Source organism: Onychostruthus taczanowskii, unplaced genomic scaffold (assembly GCF_017590055.1).
Source record: "Onychostruthus taczanowskii isolate IOZ18803 unplaced genomic scaffold, ASM1759005v1 scaffold17, whole genome shotgun sequence".
Lineage (NCBI taxonomy): Eukaryota > Metazoa > Chordata > Aves > Passeriformes > Passeridae > Onychostruthus > Onychostruthus taczanowskii.
The window spans coordinates 9,085,037-9,105,347 of NW_024498906.1; the positions used below are offsets into that span (position 1 = coordinate 9,085,037).

General features: G+C 40.1%; 1 protein-coding gene across 2 annotated transcripts in view; it reads right to left on the minus strand.

Annotated features, from left to right (window-relative positions):
- Nucleotides 1-15,003, minus strand: part of MED14 (mediator complex subunit 14) — a 34,968-nt gene extending 19,965 nt beyond the window's left edge. For both annotated transcript variants that reach the window (XM_041399862.1, XM_041399860.1), the window contains exons 1-11: nucleotides 14,824-15,003; nucleotides 13,226-13,252; nucleotides 8,859-8,964; nucleotides 8,109-8,282; nucleotides 7,567-7,696; nucleotides 5,736-5,864; nucleotides 5,254-5,361; nucleotides 4,159-4,291; nucleotides 3,475-3,625; nucleotides 829-940; nucleotides 93-218 (exon numbers count right to left, since the gene is read on the minus strand). In XM_041399862.1, coding sequence (XP_041255796.1) covers nucleotides 93-218; nucleotides 829-940; nucleotides 3,475-3,625; nucleotides 4,159-4,291; nucleotides 5,254-5,361; nucleotides 5,736-5,864; nucleotides 7,567-7,696; nucleotides 8,109-8,282; nucleotides 8,859-8,964; nucleotides 13,226-13,252; nucleotides 14,824-14,999 — 1,372 coding nt within the window. In that variant the 5' untranslated portion in view covers nucleotides 15,000-15,003. The remainder of the gene's footprint in view (nucleotides 1-92; nucleotides 219-828; nucleotides 941-3,474; nucleotides 3,626-4,158; nucleotides 4,292-5,253; nucleotides 5,362-5,735; nucleotides 5,865-7,566; nucleotides 7,697-8,108; nucleotides 8,283-8,858; nucleotides 8,965-13,225; nucleotides 13,253-14,823) is intronic.
- Between the last annotated feature and the right edge of the window lie 5,308 nt (nucleotides 15,004-20,311).

Consider the following 20,311-nt stretch of genomic DNA (forward strand, 5'->3'; position numbering starts at 1 on the left):
TGCAGACCTGAGAGAACTGTTCCCACTAAATTACCTCACAGCGCAGGATTCTTGCAAGATATGAAATACCTCCTGGTTTTGTGCCTACTTACCAACACCATACAGCATCAGCTGGAACATCCCAGAGTGGAGATCAACAAACACATGCAGGCACTCTGATCGACCACATGGTTCCAAAATTGGAATTACAAGAGTTGGGAGAGCCGTCTCAATGAATGCTAAGCAAAAAATGGTGTTAATAATTTCACTCAAAATTCAAGCTTATATTAAAACTTAGCCAATTATAATCAAAAAACTGTATGTTTTTAGAGAAACAAACTTCACTTGCACATTATTATAGTGCTGACATAGACAGGAATCTGAATATAAGAATTTCTCTGTGAAAACAGTGATAAACCAATGAGAAAAGGCAGACCAAATTTGATTATTAATCCTTGAATATCTTTTAACTCACTGCTTCACAATTATCAATCTAATCCCAGAAGTTTCAACAGCAGTTTAAGGAAAGTCTCATCCAAAACTAGCTCAAAATGGTGAAAGATTTGCTTTCAATTCTGAACACAACTTTTACAGTAGGCAAATTTTAACCCTTCAAGCCAGACTGCAATGTTCTACCAGCTTCCTTTATTACACTGCATTTAGATGTATGGGTATTTTACAATTATCAAGGCAGAATAATTCAAAGCTAAGTTTTGTTAATTTTGAACATGTTTCCCTTGATTTTTTTAAAATTTAAATTAATGAAAACAAGAAGCATCAAGAGAAAAGGAAACCATCCCTAGACATAACTGGAAATGGACTAGAAAAACTTCATCAGAAAACACGTACAATTGTCATTAACATTGTAGCTCTTAAGAATGGCTTTCAGCTCCTGGAGTTTTTGATGAGATCTTGCATGGACACTGTCTATTAGGAGTTTTTCTATTGATAGATGGTCAATCTGTAAAAAAGAAAAATATTTGAGTAAGCTCAAGTATTACTTGAGTAAGCTCACTCATATTTGATGTGTAGAGCTCCTGCAGTAGCACACTGGAACAAAGGTACTTAATGAAACAATCACTTCAGAAATAATTTGCTTAGTATTGTGGTGAGCCACATTGACTATTAACTTGAGTATTTGGAGCACTATAAAATACAACAAGCTACCAAGAGATTCTGTCTGTGCAGCAGGCAGTGGGAGGAGTTTTGAGCTAAGATTAGAAGAAGGTGTAAAAGACATTGCACAAATTATGCTGTTGCAGACTCCCTGTGCAGACCTACTTGTTCTCAATCAAGCCTGGTCCATTTTCAGCTTAGCTTTTTTTTTCCTCAGCCCTTGGTAACTAGCTTAAGCTAAAGAAAAAAGACTCCAAATACAAAACACCCCAAAGCAACACTTCATTAGGATATGGTTGCCTCTACACAAACACATATGCAGCTGTAACATTAAATCCAGCAAGTTTAACAGGGTAACAATGTCGTGACAGACACAGAGTATGGCCAATCCTACTGAATTAGAAGTATCTAGGGGCTTGCATCTACATTCTGTTGTACTGCCAGTGCTGAAGCTCATGCCATGACTTATATTAACTGTAACTTACTTGTACAATCTGAATTAAAGCATTTGCAACCACATTCATTCACATTCCAGTCACATTATTCACATATTTTGCATAAGCAAAGTGCCAGATTACAGCAAAACCTTTTTTCTAGGTAACCTCACATTGCTTTGAAAGCCGCTCAAGCTGAATTAAACTCAAAATTTATTCTAGCGTAGGAGATAAATGCAGAAGAGAATTACACCATATTTGGTGCAAGCTTTTGCATACCAGAATGACCTTCCCCTGAAGACAAGCTTTCCATGACAAGGCCTTAAAAATCATGTCTTTATCCACTGCAGCATTTCACCTCAGCAGCTGCAATGGGTTGAATGCTCCCCACTAAGTGATTACATGTTCTATAGCTCCATCCAGATTTCAGTAGGTTAATGCAGAACTACCTGCTCAGATAAACATGTTTGTTTGTGCCACTGCTTTATACAGTATCTTAAACAAACAGAAACCCAGTGTGCCATCTACGTCATTGCAGCTGAGATCATTATTCAAACACTACAACAGCACTGTATTTACCATCTGATAATTTTTCTAAGCTCAGAGCAAGTCCCCATAAAGGGGGACAGCATCAACTTTGATACATCTCAAATTTACAGTGGTCTTGTATCTTAATTTACAGGCTGCAGACTTGATTCAGTGAGCTTAGATTGTGTCAGCTCCAGTGGATCTTTAGTAGATGCTGAAAATAAAGAGAATGTTCTTGGATTTACACATAAATACAGCACTTTCACTAAATCAACTATATATTTAGTAGCCTAAATATACTCATTTAGGCCATTAAATAAGTAAATGTAGTATATATTTACTGTACTAACAGCAGAATTCCTACTCTAGAAGGAGAGTAGAAGGCTACCATGCTTCACTAGGTTTCCCACATCTCTCTGTAGCTGAAACCTTGGTAGTTCTTGACATTGACCATACAGACTTGTCTGTCAGCACTGCTAACATGATGGGCCAAGATGCTGAAATACAAAGTATGTGCAGGAGGTGGAGGATACCATCAGTAGCAAGTTCTGTGAGACAGGTGAAAGAGCTGAGCTGGGGAGCTTTTCCCCGTGGAAAAACTGTACTGAAAGAGTGAAGACTACACCATTCATTCCAGTTTACTAACTCTCCTAAACCCAAACACTGAAAGCAATAATGACAAATAGACATCCTGATATATCACAGCCACATTTGCTGAGGGACTTACAGAGGATTTATTATAATACCCAGAATGCAGTTTTTCTTGACTATCTTTAACCAAGATCTAGAATTATCCCCAGTGAAGCATGATCCAAGTAGGAAGTTGACTGCAGTTACTCATTGCAACAATCCCACCTTTAAAATACAGGAATTTGAACATTCAGATAAGCCACATGATATAATCTGATTACTGCTAATGTAAAACTAAGTTTCACCTAACACTTGTAACAAACAAACCACATGAGCTCTTCAGCACAAGATTTCCAAATCACAATGTAAGATTTTCTGAAGTGCATAGCACTGCTAGGTAGCCAACTCCAGTGATAAGGGGAAGCTGATTTTCAGAGGAGCTCCAAGACAGGAAAGGGAAGAACTGTGTCTCCATAAAGCATTTCAAACCAGACCCTAATAATAACTGATATGTTGCTGTTGCTTCCCCCCAGCCTCAGCATTCCATCTCACAAGTGGTATAATGCACTGTGAAGTAGGTGCAATTTTTAAGATTAAGTCAAGGCCACTAATTTGTAACGACAATTTGAGGTCCTCACACAAACATTACACAACCTACAGTAACTGCTTACTAGAAATCTTAGAAACAGCTCCTTAAATAGAATCAAAGTGGAACAAACTGACAGTGTAAAAGCACTTGAATTTTTGTTTCTCAAAATTAGATCCCTCCTGCAAAGCAAACCTTTACCTTCATGGCTCTTTCCATCAGTTTGGAATCACAGGCTGGCAGTGGAGGCTCATGAGATATTTGTAAGGGTTTTGAGACATCAGTTTCATCAATTTTTATAGTGACCTTATGGACAGAGGCAGTCCCTGTTTTCCTGCCAAGTACCTGTTGACTTAAAATAAACAGAATAATTAAACCATGCAACTGGAAGAACAGAAAATATGTTTTTCAGTAGCTAAACCTTGAATCCGTGTGCTCTGGTTAAAAACAACATTATGTCAGCTGAACTGAAAAAGGCATTTGTTTTAGATGACATTTTAAAGCAGAACTGTTGGTAAACTGTAACTATAAGAATATTAGATGACTGCAAATTTAACACAGTGTACTGTGAAGTGTACTTGGATTGCTTTTTAAAATTTTGTCTAGTGCAAGTCAAGCAATAAATACAGTACAAGTCTGACAGAGATCTAATCAATTTTTAGATATCTGTGTAAATACAAACTCATTTATAACTGCATCCACTGCTCTTCTGTAAATTAATGTGCAAATCACGTAACACATGTAAGTACTTAATTACAAGAATTTAGGAATCTCACATCAAAAGAAAGTACAATTCAAAAAATTATAGCTCAAGCTCTGTAAATACAATCCCTCCTGAATTATTTCATTTATTGTTTGTTAACAGTCCTTTTGAAATGAACTTACTTCCAAACAGAGAGTGAGAGACATTTCCCTGCATGGTACCGCTCCACTTGCACGAGGTCACCCCAGCGCTCTCGGATCAGCATTAGTGTTTGTGAATGCAAGACTTCCAGCTGAAGAGCCAGGCAGAAGGAGTCTAATGCATGGAGCTAAGGAAATATAAGATGTCCAGGAAGTCTGTGTACTACACAAACCTGTTTCTGTATACTGCATCAACCTTTTTGTCATCTAAGTCACATAGGATGCTGTCTGAAAATACACTAATGTACTAATCCAGAGGTAAAGACATATAAACAGCACCAAGTATTTCTCAAAGGGGTTTATTTTTGTGTTTTTTTTAAACTCTAACCTAGGACAGGTTGATAGACAAGAGAGTCACAACCCAGTTTTACAGATTTCTGGTTGTCATATTTCTCAAAGGGGTTTATTTTTGTGGTTTTTTTTTTAAACTCTAACCTAGGACAGGTTGATAGACAAGAGAGTCACAACCCAGTTTTACAGATTTCTGGTTGTCATCATCTTTTACTGAAAAGATGATTACTTACACAGAAATTGCACTCACCCTATAGTTACCACTAACCCATCTCCCATGGTCACCCTAAAAATACATGATTCTTTTTGCAGAAGGCTTTCACTGAAATCCATTTCATACTGTCAAGCAATCTGCCCTTCCCAAGTGGAAAACCACTGCACATGCTGTATCCCCTCTCATTACTCACACAGATAGAATAGAGGTAACACACCCTCATCAACTGCACTTCACTGCTGCTCTTGGTAGCAAGAACTGCCAGCTCCCCGAACTTCCAAGTCAGCTCTGTATTTCATCTCCAAAATTACCTGCTGCTGCACTGACTTACCACCCAACCTGCTCCCTTGAATACCTCACCTTCACCTTTGCTGATTTAGTGTGTAGAATTAAATTTGACATGCACCTGAGAATTACCGCTTCCAAAGCCATCATTTACTTCAAGACCACCATAACTTCATGCCCAGACATTTCTCCCAAGCTTAGCAGGATATCCATCTTTCCTGACTCCCAGCTACTAAGAGCAAGGCTAAGTTAGACACCTAAATCAGAAGCCCCTTTCAGAAGGATACGCAAGCAGTTGTACATGTCCTGGAGGGGCTTCTCATCAGCAAACAGCCGGGACTGGACCAGCTGATGGATGAAGTTGATCTGCATGCTGTGAACCAAGGCTCGACCATCTTTAGCAAATGAAAAATAAGCCACATTAGCCATCAGGAAAGTAGGCATTTAAAAGAATTCAGTAAATTGATAGATTAAAAAAAAAGAAAAAAAAAAGATACAACTGTACTGAACAATTTCCATACCAGGTATTATAATAAAACAACAAAAGTCTTGGTTTACTCTGAATGTCAGTCATTTTACTACACTGTCACTGTACAGCTTTGTTAAGGTATTAAAAGCCTATAAAGCAAGGTCAAAACAGGACAAGTACATATAACTTCATTCTCTTAAGTGATGATATGCGGAAAACCCAGCATAAACAATATTTATACAGTCTCAGAGACTAATATCATGTTAAAAACAAAGTGTAAAGGTTTGATTTTTTCTTTACCACCGGTTTCCTTGTCTTCAACCAAAATTTCCAGCTTGAGAAGGCGCCAGGGGATGTCAGGGTCATCACCCATCACTGTCAAGGTGGCCTCAAACTCACCCTCAACTCGGAACTTCACACGGCCATTGGCTAAGGAAGACAAGAGCGTTTTATTTCACTCAGCCTCCTAAGCTGCCTGAAAAATAACAGTGTGGTAGTCCCTGGCACTTATAATGGATTACTTCCCTATAATTTCTGCTCTGTTGCTTATGTTTCTGTGCAACTGTGAACATTTTACAGTCTGCAACAGACCCAATGTCAATACGCAGCATAGAAAGATGTACAAACTGTCCTGAAGCTAACTTGTTAAATCTGTTAACTTGTTAACACTTCTGCTTCTGTAAAACAGAGTAACACTGAGCTGACCACCAGCCTGACAAACTAAACATCTGGCTGAAATATTCCTATTCTTTGCTACTATCAACAATGAATGCTTTCAGCAATACTCAAATGACATTCAGAACATGGATCTCAGCCCAGGATGAAATCCAGCCCTGAGAACACATCTCACTGCAAAGCATTCATTTAATATTAGAATATTTTAAATCCATTTTCATGTGAGGAAGATAATCTTTTGCAGAATTTACATATACACAACAAGCAAAATTTATGGACATTATTTATCTAATTGACATGTACATCCTCACACCTGTGAACACTGCTATCTGTTTCACAAATAGGGAGCAAGGACTTTAAAACTATGCAAGCAAGGTCATAAAAAGAATGAGAGGCAGAGCAAACAAGTAAGTACAAGTCTTTACTCTGACATGCAGGTCAACCTTCCAAATCATTTAACAAATTACATTATATACCTTTACAATTAAAGACATTTAGCAATGCTCCTGCAAAAAATTTAATCATTTAACTCAGGAAATTTCATTTTCAAGACCATCCCAGACATCCTCTTAAAACAAACCACACTACAAACCAGAAAATAATAAGTCATTGGAATGTTTAGCTAACTGAAAACTCTCAAGAGCTCAGACATATTATTCATATATCATTCATATATACTTCTGTTAGACAAAAATACCTCTAATACTGATACTGCAAGCACTCACACAGGGACTAGAGAAAACTAGCACTAAGATTCTTCAGGAACATCTTTGACCCAGGTCTGTGGGGAATGGTTTACAAATGGCTAAACTTGTCTTGGTTAAAAGCATGGACTAGGTCCGCCCTCATCCTATTCTCTGCAATAACCTAGTCCAGTTTATAGCCATCCTTCCTGTATAAAAGGTTGTCTTAATGTTTGGGCTAAATGAAAACAGTTCTCAGAACATTTTAAGAGATCTGGCACCGTGGTGAACCACTGGACAAAAGGCATGCATAACAAATTGTGTGATTCTGTGCCTGAACGTGAATATCAAAACAGCTTAAAAAAGCAACACTGAGTGACTTGTATAAACTCAAGTTCAAAGAGTTTCTGCAGAAAGACCTAACAGTTCAACTAATTTTAAAATTAAATTAAGAAGAAGTAGCCCAAAAACTGTTTCACAGAACACTTGCTGAAAGAGCAAGACAATGTCTAAAACTTTTTGGCATTACCAGCACAGGTTTTCTTCTTGGAAATAAATAATATTTCAGCAATTTTATCAGTGCTCTCATTTTTGAAACAGGGGAAAAAGCCACTTATTTTGATGTCATACAGGGACAGGATCCCAGTCTTAATTGATGAAGTATTCTTAATGGTCTCAATTAAGCTACCATTTAGCTTTGCTTTAGTGTTAAAACAGCAGTTTTATGTCAGTCTGCAATAATGTATCCTTCAAAAAATAATTCCAGTTCTTACCTACTGTAAGATTTGCCAGCTGTGGAGGGAGATCTGTAGTCACGAGTCGATGGCGAAGGATCTGGTTGAGCTGATGAAGTGTGGTTTGCTTCTCACTCTTTGTTATTGGGTCAGGAGGGATTATTTTGTCCTGTTACAATAAACACAAGCAAGTCTATGTATCTCAACAGATTGATAGCAGCAATTGTGAAAACCAACCAGACCAGAAGTCTGAAAATATAAATACTACAGGCCATTGCCCAGTGAAGTTTATACCTTACACTAGGATTTGCTTTCTAGCTGATTACATTTTACCCAAGACTGACCACTGAATAACATAATTAAATTTGGTGGAACTAAATAAATGGAGGGAATGCTTTACTGGGAAAGCATAACTTGTTCAAACAGGAAATGTTCTGCATGAGAAACTGACACTGCAGAGACTTGGCACTAGGCCTGTACTGAGCTACAGCTCCATCTGCACACAGACAATTAGTTTGATTACTGTGCATTTGATGCCGTGCAGGGGATTCCCACACCCCCCAGACAGGGCAGTCACTCACCCTAATGCAGGTGGGCAGCCGAGGGTAGGATCCAGTTGTCAGGACATCAATTGCATATGGGATGGCAAAGCTGGGCAGCCGAGCATGAACCAAAGCATCACGAGCCAGGGATGCCAGGCGGTCAGCAGTGTCCACAAACAGGATGGCTTGCTGATCTAAGAAACTTGATATCATCTGTAGAGGACAAGGAGTTTTAAAAAAAAAGCACAAATCAATGGCCCTTTATATTCAGTTTATCTGTCACTTCCAATTCAAGTAACTTCATTTACAAAACAAAGAAAGAATGAATATTCTGGCCACGGATTACATTCACATGCAAGGACACAAATCCACATGCCTTTCCTGATGCTGTGGGGGATCTGTACAGCTCACAGCTCTTCATCTGCTGATTGCTACTGGAATGCAACCATACTTGTTTGTAATCAGTAGGGACTTGTTTTTCTGCAACATTCTGGACTTTATTCTTATTTATCCAAGATCAGGATGAAAGTGATAATAAGAACTAACACAGTCAGATCATCATCTTCCCTGTCCTGTTATCACAACCCAAATCACTCCAGACATTATGTGCAGACAAGCCTTTCATTTTACACCACTGATGAGCTTTTGGGAACACGAACTGTTAAAAAACCAGATTATACAATTTCTCAAGAGGAATATTTTTTTTAAATTTCTGTAGTAAGAAGTCAGTGTGCAGCAATACCCCATATCCCTCAGAGCCTGTTTCATGCCCGACTGGCTCTAACTTACCGCACACTTTTCCACCTTCCCAGCATTATTAGCCCACTTGACCAAGGCCAACAAACGAACAAACAGCTGACGAGTGCGACTCGCAAACTGCACTATCTCTATTTTTCTGGAAAAAAAAAAAAGGCACATTAAGCCAGTGTTCAGATACATAATAAAGCTGTAATTTAACTTTGTGACAATTTTAAAAAAAAGAGCTGTAATAACTTTTAATTGTGTTAATGCAGGCATCAGTAATATGTCACTTGTTTGGTTAAGAGCATGGGGGAAAAACGTCTCTGTTGTGAATACCTAACAACATACAAATCATGACTGTCTGGTTATACAAAAAGCATATTCATAGGAATTAATCATTGACTGTAAGAGAAACAATCCCACAGTGAGCTCAACTAAATTGTCTTTACACCTTTTATAGGATTTTCCCAAGGCTTAAGATTAAGTTTAAAGTAGGCAACATACCCAAGGATTACAGCACCTGACAGTAACAATACACTTACATTCACTACAAATAGATAAATAAATAAATAAGGTACTAAACAAAACATAATTCGAGCATTTTTACAATGTCTTTACACAACATGCTACAATATGGAAGTGGGGTGATGGTGGGGAAGACCACAAAAACCCCATCCTTTAACTTTGCTTTCCATTCGTGCCTTGCAAAGAAATTAAGGTAAGAACTTACTGACTCTCAATAGTCCCCCCACCATTGTTGTACAAGACAGTCAAAATTAAGGAGTCTATGTCTGCATGTCTTCAGAGCTATTTTTTGTAAAAGAGAATGCAATAGGGGCACATGCAGATTTTCATGCTTTATTACAGATTTACATTGCAGATACATCAGATGAGACACAGAGACACCCTGCAGATCTGCAATACCATACACTCTGAAATACCACTTCATCAACAGTTTATAGAGGTTTTCCTCCCCTTCTATGTGTTCAATTTACTAATTTCACCATGGTTTTCTACTTAGTTTGGAAAAAACCCCAAACCTAAGCTGCTTTTCTGATATGGTTTTCTGAAGTAACAGAAGCGTTTGGACAAAAAGAACATTAATTAGTGCATAAGATATTGGACTCTACCAAACAGAAACTGCATCTCCTTCTGATCCCAATCTGTAAAACACAAACTCATAACACAAAAAGAGCCTGATTCTGCTGAGAGGGCTGGTTGTAATGAGGTTAACTCTTGTGCAAGCATTACCTGCTTGTAGCAGATGAACATGTAAGGCCAGAGGCACAACTAATACCATCTGGTCCTGTTTCTTCCATTACATACTGTGAACCCCATCCAAGAACTTGGGCATTAAGCCAGTAATGTCTCTGTGTTCTAGAGCACATGTTTTGGAATTCAGCCTGATACTAAGATTTCAAGTGGTGGACAAGCTGCTATACGTACACACTGCTCTAACAGTAACCACACTATGAAAACAAGATGTTGAGAATTTTGAAAGATTCAGGAAAACTTTATGAGACCTGAAAGATGACTACAGTGAGACTTTAGAAAGCCAGCAATCTAATCTCTCAGAGGAACTCCACACAGAAGTTGCTAAAATCCAGCAGTTATGTCAAGCATCTATGGTGAAAGCCACACGATAGCAGGAAAAATTCAAATTGATGTTCTGTGACTGAAAAGAAATTTAAAAAAAAACAGCTACCAAAAAGCTGTATGATTTAATGATGAAAATGATTGACAGATCTAGACAGAGTATTCTGGTAACTGTTCCATTAATACCACTTAAATTAAGTTAGAGAAGACTTGCTACCTGATTTGACAGAACCCTGCTTCCAGAACCACCTCCATCATCCCTGAATGACAACTTCACTGGGAATCTACTTCTCTAATAAAACATAAAGGCCTTCAAATTTGCAACATTGCCTTTCACTATAGGTACGTGACTACACAAAAAAAATAAATATTCAAGGAAGATGAAACTTCAGGAAAGAACAAGAAACAAAAATTTAAATTCTTTCTAACAACCATGTTGCTCAGTGAGTTTTTTACCCTTGGTCTTCACTGCTAAATTTGGATCTCAGGTTTAAGATCCTTCAGACTAATGTCTGAGTCTGGGGAGTAAAGCATTAGCTACAGTAGAATTAAATCAAGTTAAGAACAACTTAAGCAAGCTTAACATAAAAAAGTCCAATGGAGTAGATGGATTGCATCCAAGGATTCTGAGGGAGATGACCCATGCCATTGTAAAGATGCTCCCTATCATTTTCAAAACCTCCAGTGATCAAAGGTCTTGATGACAGCAAAAAGGCAAACATCATGTCCTCCTTCAAGAGAGCAAAGGAGGATCTTGGGACCTATAGGTCATTTGGCCTAAGTTCAGTTAAGAAAAATTTTATAGGACAAATCTTTCTATAAGCCATGTCCTGCTAAATACCAAGCATGAAATTATCCTGGAAACAATCATCAGAAATTTGCCAAGGGCAAACCACCCTGATCAACAAATTGCCTCCTACAGCATGAACTGCTCTGTGATCAGAAGATGGATTTACATTTGCAGAAAACATGTGGAATACAAGGATGGGCTAGGGAAGCTGAATTTGCTCCTGCTTAGGAAGAAAAGGCTGTAGCAAGATTCTACTGACATCATCTTCAAGTATCTAAAGGGGTATTGTAGGGAAGATGGAACCAGACACTTTTCAGAAGTGCAAAAGGCCAAAGTACAGCAGCTACGAACTAAACCAGTGAAAAACTAGTTAGATGTGAGGAAAACAAACACAGTGATGTGGTCAAAGACTGAAGTAGGTCACCAGAAAAAGATAACAATACTGGGCAAAACTCAGTCTCCATTACCAAGAAGAAAGCCCCTGGATTTCCCCCACAACTCAGCACTAATAATTTTCCACCACAGTACTAATGTTTTTTAATCCAACCCTTTAATGTAAGAGTTATTTATTCCTACAATTGATAACTAATAAATGACCCTGAAAAAAAAGCACTATATTATACCATGATGCATTATTTCTCATCAGTTTTTCTTATCCCAGCATCTTTTAATTAGGCATTGTAGTACATTTATATTTTATGTGTACTTAATTAGAGGACAGCACCATCATATCTTCACCAGTGTATATGTGCCATGTGACCAGACTCTAGCTCCAAGAAACAGAGCTTGAAGCCCAACTAGAGAATCCATCAGTCTCAACGCTAGAGAAAACATGGATAATTAAGTCACATTCCCACAGATGAGCTCCTCCAAGAGCTGGAAATCCATTTCACCAAGAGGAGTTCTAAGTCAAAGCTAACAAGGATGTGAACATTTAATTTCAAGACATTTTTTGTACACTGAAGGCTGTCTTATTTTCTTTTCTCTAATCCATTAGGATTTAAGTTGTTGCCCCACACCCTTTGTTGCTGCTCAACAAAGTAGAATCCATCTTTACCTAGAAATGCTAAATATCTAGATGGAAAAAGCCTGCCCATGAGTACAAGGGAGCTCTGGACCCAGGTCAGAAGCAATTTCTTCAGTAAATACTGTGATAATTAAAAACCCAAACTAAACCAAATCAAAACCCACACTGTTTCTCTTAATAAAATACTATGCAGAATGAAAAGGGGTACAAGCAATCATTCCAGGTTATGATTCCATGAAAATGGGATTAATTCCACATGCTACAACAGTTTTGGAAGCTTTGAGATAACAATTAATGATCACCCTGGTACACAGAATTCTTTATTAAGATTCTTAGAAATATCATAGCTCCTATATCTCTCTAAAGAAATTCAAGTCAATTAACATGTGAAATAAAGGGAACACTATTCTGACAAGTTTCATAACATTTATTAAGAGAAACAGAAAAGTAAATGGATTTTTTTCATCTCAGCAGGATGCTGCTCTGGTCTCTTACATTTGCTCTCTAATAATTTTCACACTTCAAAACCACATAGAAGAGGAGCAGAAAACAGTGCTCATGATAAGAAAGACCAGATAACATGGAAAAATGTGGCAAAGAGGTTTTTACCTGTTGTCATTGTTGAACTGTTTCTTCTGAACAAAATATTTCCTTATTACACTAACTAGATGTTTAAATTCTCCAGTTCCCTTTCACATCAGCTTTACTGTCAATTCATTGTTTCAAGATTCACGAGGAGAAAAACATCCTTAACAGTTAATCTACTATAGCAGCAACAAAAAAAAGCCCAAAAAACTGTAAACCCAAACACCAATATTGTCAGGATGCTGAAAAAAATATTGAAACTATGTAGGGACAGCAAGACAGACAAAGCTTATTTTCTTGCATAAAATCTAAAACTATGTGAAAAAGATTTTATTTAAGCAACAGCATATTAACAATAACAGCCTAAACAATTTCTATATTTTAACATGTATTACAGATTCTCTTATCATAACTCACCTTTCCATATCAGTCTTTCTTGGTAATCTATATGAAAGAGAGGGGGAAAAAAGAAGATGCATTATATATCATTCTATTGCATTGCAGACAACTAGAAATTTTATTAGACACCTTCAATTACAGGAACCTCTACACAACTACAAAGTATATAAAAAATAGCGCTACGAGTCACCTGCCACTAAAAAACTAGAACTACTCAAATTAACTGAAAAGTTTGATGGAGGCTGCTGGGACAGCAAGGACTTCTTGACTGATATTTTGGAAGTTTTTTCAAAGCAAACTAAAACTCTAAAATTCCTTGTCCTTTCCAGAGTTTGAACATTCTTTAACTCACGTCAGGCAAACTTCTGTTTGCATCCTTACCAGACGTGGTACTGTACAAAAGCTATACCTATCTTTTCCCATTTATTCTGTATGTCACTTCTTGAAACACACATCTTCCCCACAAGAACCTCTAAGGTTAAACAAAGCAAGAGGGAAACAGGTTTATTCAGAGTCCAGATGCTTTCAGGAAAGTTTTTCTTGGCCCAAAACCATCCCTTTGTTTTGCCACTTCAAACGCAACAACACCAGCACAGCAAATCATTACGTAAATGTAAATAACTTATTTCCCAAAAATAATCAAATGGTACGTTAAAAACTACAGAGGTAAGTCAAGGAGTTGCAAGACCTGAAAATATCTGTTTCAGACATTCCAGTTTCACATATTTGATATCAGTACCAGCACCCCAGATGGCGTTTTTTGGCAGTAACTTGGGGGCAAACTTAAGGATTTAAGCAGCCAGTCTGCAGCTGCTCTCAGTTCTCAGTCATTTTCTCTGTATATGACCGATCACTCAGCAGCTTTCGCTGTGCCCCTGGACACAGCCTGATGCAGAGACCAACCTGCCTGCACAGGCATCTGCCCGGGGGCAAGGATGGACAAGGGTATTTATGAGAGCAGGACAACGGGGAATGGGTTCAAATGGAAAAAGAGTACGTTTAGGTTAGATATCACGACGCGGGGAAGGGGCGGCGGGAGCGGGGCGACTCCGCAGCGCTCAGAGCCCGCCGGGCGCAGGGGCCGCCGCCATGATGGGGCACGGAACCGGAAGCGAACGGGGAACCTTTCCGGGAAGTGCGGGCGGGGCGGGGGCAGCGGGATAGGGGGACGCGGGCGGGACGCGGGGACAGGGGCGGGACACGGGGACACACACGGGACACGGGGACACAGAGGGAACATGGGGATAGCGCTGCTCTTGTGCCACGGGACCGCTGGATCCTGGGATGGGTCAGGCTGCGAGGGACTCAGTGCGCCATCTGGTCCCACCTCCCTGGTCAAACGAGGCCATCCCAGAGCACATGGCCCAGGATTGTGTCCAGATGGTTCTGGAATAAATCCAGCGAGGGAAACTCCACACCCCCCTCTCTGGGCAGTCTGTCCCATTTTTATGGTCCCTTCCAAACCAAACCATTTTATGAATGGGAAATCGCGACCACCTCCCCCACTCCAGCCCCGGATGAGCTCCGGGACAGATCCCTGGCCAGGCCTCCGCATCCTCCCGGGATGCTGCGAGGCGGCACGGCCAGCCGGGCACGGAGAGATCCGCGGCACTCACAGGTCGGCCAGCACGGTGAGCTCGGCGTAGGTGCGGTGCAGGAGGAACTCGATGAGGGTGCTGAGGCGGTAGCCGGGGCTGGCGGCGGCTGTCACGGCGCCGGGGGCCGGCGGGGCCGGGGCTGACGCGGGGCCGGCCGGCACCAGCTGGGCGCTCTCCAGCTGCACCGGCGCCATGGCGGCGGCGCCCTGCAGGCACTGACACACAGGGATGGGGGCCCCTCTCTGCCCTCTCTTCTCGAGGCTGGACAGGCCCAGCTCCCTCAGCCTGTCCTCAGTGAGACGCTCCAGTACCTCCATCATTTTTGTCACCCTCCCCTGGATCTGCTCCAGGAGCTCCATGTCTGTGCTGTCCTGAGGAGCCCAGAGCTGGACACAGCACTCCAGGTGATCCTCACAGGGCTCAGCAGAGGGACAGGATCACCTCTCTGCACCAGTATCTGCTGATGTTACTGAAACCCAGGGTGAAAGAGAACCAGATTATAGACTTGGTGCCTCAAAAGTGCCTTTGATGTGGCTCTTGGGGCTGACAAGGACCAGTGGGCTCTGTGGACACCAGGCTGGCCAGTCCCTTCCTGATGACCCAGGAGGTGCAGGACATTCGTGAGGAGTATCCAGATAAGAAGCACTAGTGGAACATCATCCTTTGAGGTCATTGTTAAAGAGAGAAAAGGGAGCCGTGAGCAGCAGAGCATCCAGTGGGATTCATGGATAAACACAAAGCATTGGGAATTGTTTCATATTTCTGCCTTACAGATCAACTGACATCTCTGAAGGGAGGGGAAGGGGAGGTCTGTAAACAGCTGAAGATTGATGTGTTGTGTACTGGTTACCCAAGGAGACTGTGTAAGGAAACTATAAATCCTGGGTGTTTTGTGTCATGATTCAGTCAAGTGTTAAATCATAAATTCTTGCCTTATGATTACAAAGAAATCCGTGAAATAAACATAATAAATACCCAAACTCCTCCAAGTTTAATAAAAAAAAAGGAGAGGTCCTATTTGTTTTGTGTGAAGTGCAGACTTTAAAAAACCTCTTCTCTAACACATACATTTCCAGGAAAGTTAAATATTAAAGGAAACATTTTTTAACCCAAGAAGTGTGTAATCAGTTTAATAATAATAACAACACCGATAACCCATCCAGGTAGGAAGGGCACTATTGCTGCAGCTGTGAGCCATGCAAGGTTTGTGGGCTGCTTCAGTCACAGTAAGATGAACCTTTGAGCTGGGGCTGGATGATGATTGTTGGCTGGGAATTTTTTACTCCTAAAATCTTTACAAAGTGTTTATGCCTAAATTTGGGGTGGTGGTTTTTGTTTTTGTTTTTGTTTTTGTTTTTTTGTTCTTTTAGATTAGTTGAGAGGGATTTTTTTCAATACAGATGAAAGAAATATTTGTTCCATTTATATAAATTAATCTTTAAAGGATCTATAAAGATAGACTCATGAATACTCTCTGGACCATATTGTGGTATAAGTTATTGGCTTAACTCATTTTAAGTTCTTGTCTGCCCATTTCAAAGATTTTTTTTCAAAATGTATGAAAATATATATTTTCTTTCCTCTCTAAATGCATTAATAAATGCAATGTACTCATTTTATGGCCAGCTAGCTGTGCTAATGAAGAAAATACTGACTTACATGCACAGGAATCTGATTAGGCTCTTTATAAGAACTGTAACTTAGAAATACAGGATTTTTAATTGTTTTCCCCCCTTCTTTCCATCTCTTTTGATTTAGTCTGTAATAAAGTTCCCATTGATTTCAGTGGCACAAGCTCAGACTTAGTTGATGAAAAAGCAGGTGGGAAATTCTGCTGCAGTTTAATTTTGCTGCTGTTAGAATTCTTCCTCAGAAAAGCTCTGGTCTTGGTGAAGTTTTCAGCGTTGGTTGGGGGGCTGGATGTCCTCAGTGTGTCTGCCTTGCTCCACTCCTCTTGGAGAGAAGTTAATCAGTGCTGTGGCACACATTGTGCTGAGCTCTCCTCTCACATGGCTGCATAGAGAGAAGCTCTTGATACTGTTTTCAAAGAAAGGAGGAGCAGCTACAGAGAAATTTCAGAAGGTCAAGGCTTATGGTTTTGTGCCCACAGCAATTGTGTGTTTGGAGACTTGGCAAGATCAGTTGTTTTAACTGATGGAGATGGGCGTTAGGAGTTAAAAAACAATTGATAATAGTAGTGAAAAATAAGTATTTAAGTTTCCTGCTTCTTGTTGCCTTTCTGAGCTTGGCAGGGCTACCATTCTTTGACACAAGTACTTCGAGGAAGGATGAGCATTGTGCCTAAATTCAAAACTTCAGCTTGCTGGAACTGGAAGTAGGTTCCAGAAATCTGTTGGGGTGGAAAACGCAAAACTACATGAGAGAGAAAGCTGGGCCAGTGAGGTTGCTGGAAAGAGTAGCAAGACTTCTGGGGTAGAGAGGGCTTCTTGCAAAAGCTACTGTATTTTCATTTGTGTTTATTCTCTTCATTCAGCAGGTTCCAACTTCTGCCATTTAAACCTGGTGACAAATTTTCTCGTAGCAGTGGGTCCTGCTGAGTGACCTCATGTGCAGGCTTGGCTGGCCCATACACACAGTCATAGAATGGCTTGGGTTGGGAGGGACTTTAAGGATCATCTTGTTGCAATCCTCCTGCTATGGGCAGGGACACCTTTCGCTAGAGCATGTTGTTCAGAACTCCATCCAGCCTGGTTTTGAATGCTTTCAGGGATGGGGCATCCACAGCTTCTCTGTGCCAGGGCCTCACACCCTCACAGTGAAGCAGCCATCTTGATGAGCAGCTCTGCCTGGCTCCTCTTGTCATGGAGCACAGGACAGGGCCTTAGAGCCACAGGGGAAGGAGGGGATTGCCTGGGAGGAGGATGTCGTAGGGACACAGGGGATGGGGGTGATGGCCCAGCATTGCAGCCAGTCTCTGGATCAGCCTGGCCAGCTCCTGCTGTGTGTGCCCCACTGTGTGACATGAGGATGGTGAGGGGTCTTGAGGGGAAGCTGTGTGAGGAGCAGCTGAGATCCCTGTGTCTGTTCAGGAGAAGAGGAGACTGAGGGGAGACCTCACTGCAGTTACAGCTTCCTTGTGAAGGGAACAGGAGATGCAGGTACAGATCTCTTCTCTCTCATGATCAGTGACAGGACTCAAGGGAATGGCCTGAAGTTGTGTCAGGGGAGGTTAAGGCTGAGTATTAGAAAAAGGTTCTTCCCCAGAGGGTGGCTGGCCGCTGGAACAGGCTCCCCAGGGCAGTGGTCACAGCACCAAACCTGACAGAGCTCAAGAAGTGTTTGGACAATGCTCTCAGGCACATGGTGTGACTCTTGGGGTGTCCTGTGCTGGGCCAGGAGTTGGACTTGATGATCCTGAGGGTCTCTTCCAACTCAGATTATTCTATGATTCCACGTTTCTCGTCACTGCACCCCTCTGGGTGTAAAAAGCCCTGCTGGGGAGCCCAGAAGCTTCAGGTAGGGGTTTGTTGGTTGATCAGATCCTGTTGCTATTAACTGTGGAGCCAACAGAGTTATAGAGCTAATGGGAAGGACAGCAGGTGACTTTCTGTTTCCAGGGAAGTTAAACATTTACTATCCTTGGAGCCCTGGGGCGAATGTTCAGTGCGAGGGAGCCCAGACCATATCGTGTTTGTGTGGCTCAGAGCGTGGGCATTCCATTTCTCTGTCAGGCTTTTAAATCAGAGAAATGCTTAATCACACAGGCACCTCCTGGACTAGAAGTTTAAGAATTTTTTAAAATAATAAAAAATAATACCATGCAAATATAGTGCAAAGATTTCTTGTTAATCATTTAATTCATACAGTTTTGCGACGTTCAGCAAGGTTATGTCCAAATGCCCATATAAATTATGAGTAATAAGTGTTTCATATCTTTCATTCTTTTCAGAAGACATGAGAGAATCAGATATAGTGTGGTAGAGCTCCCACTTATAGTATCAGTAATTGCAGTGCTATATATTATAAACTTACAAAGCTTACAATTCAATAAAAGTTAAGATATATATTTAAATTCTAATGAGATTTCACGTGTCACTATTAGATCAAACATGTACCAATACTGAAAAAATATTAGACTTTTCCATTATAACACTTGCATAAATGTAAGACTTTTTTTATAACTTTATGCTGAAAGTCCAGTAGTAAAATACATGACCTTTTAATCACAAACAATTTTATGTCCTGTGTCTTTATTAGCTATTTTTTTTAAATTAAAAGTACTTGTAAAATTAAATAATTTGTTGACAGTCCAGTACTTCAAGCCACAAATCACTGTTTTGTGATTGGTACAGGGCTTACTGCACCAAAAATAAAGCATTCTTTGCAAAATTGTGTGTGTGTGTTAAAGGAAGAGGGTTTATATCTGGTTATTGCACGTGCTCTGCTTTTTTTCTGTTTATTAAAAGAGTCACAAATGGAACCAACTAAAAAAAGAAAAAGCCTCCAACTTAAAACTTAATTATAATTTTAAGTCTCTTTTTAGATCTGCTTTGTTTGTGGGATTAAGTTTGACAGCTATTTTTTGGAATGACAGGAGACCTATAGTAACAGATTGAGAGTTCTCCATCAGTCACTCTGGTTAGTGAGACAGAGAATCTCTTGTGTGGTGTGTAGTAAAGTACACCCCAGTTCTAATTGTGTGTTGTGAACAACTTAAGAAAAGCAACATTCTCCAAGTCATAAAATAGAATCTTTGATTTTACTTGAATTTACAAAAGTCCCCTTTCTTATTATAAGGCAAAATGGATGATTTTTTAAATACTGAACATAGCTGTATTACTCTGAGCTTCTTTTGGAGCTTCTTTACTAACAATGTTGATATCCAGTGTAAATTTTAAATTGATTTATTTCTGTCAGGCTGGAACTAAAGCCAGCTAAAGACCTTGCCATCCTCAAAAGACTATGTTTTCATTATTATTGTGATTAAGTTAATTACAACTCAATTTACTATTTTAACCATAGAAGATGCATTTTTTTCTCTGCATAAAAAATGCTTTGTTCACAAGTAATTCTGAAATAGGAGCAAAACAGTGACATCCTTTCTGAACCCCACATGTTTGAAAAGCTAACAAAGGAGAAAGAGCCCCTGATCTGGCAATTTGGCACAAGGGGGTAAAGTGATGAATTGCACTGTTCAGCCATGGACTTGAACAATTCGACAATACCTTCCAAACCCTGTGATTTCTCCCTGTCTAACCATCCCTGGGTGTTACTCAGTATTTGAAAAAGATACATGTGTGCTGGAAAAATACAAAGTGAGCCCTTATTTCAACATGAAAGCGCTTTGGGGCAGAAAGAATTTATCTGTGCAAACACCTAAAAGAGATGGAGAGAATGTCAGGGAAGTAGATGTGATTAGTCATACCCAGTGGGAGAAGGCCTGCAGCTGTGAAGAATTCTGTCCTGACCTTAGAAGTAGACAGCTCGATTGTGTTGAACTGCTGCTGCCTAATGCATTCAGACAGAGCAAACTCTCACGCTCCTC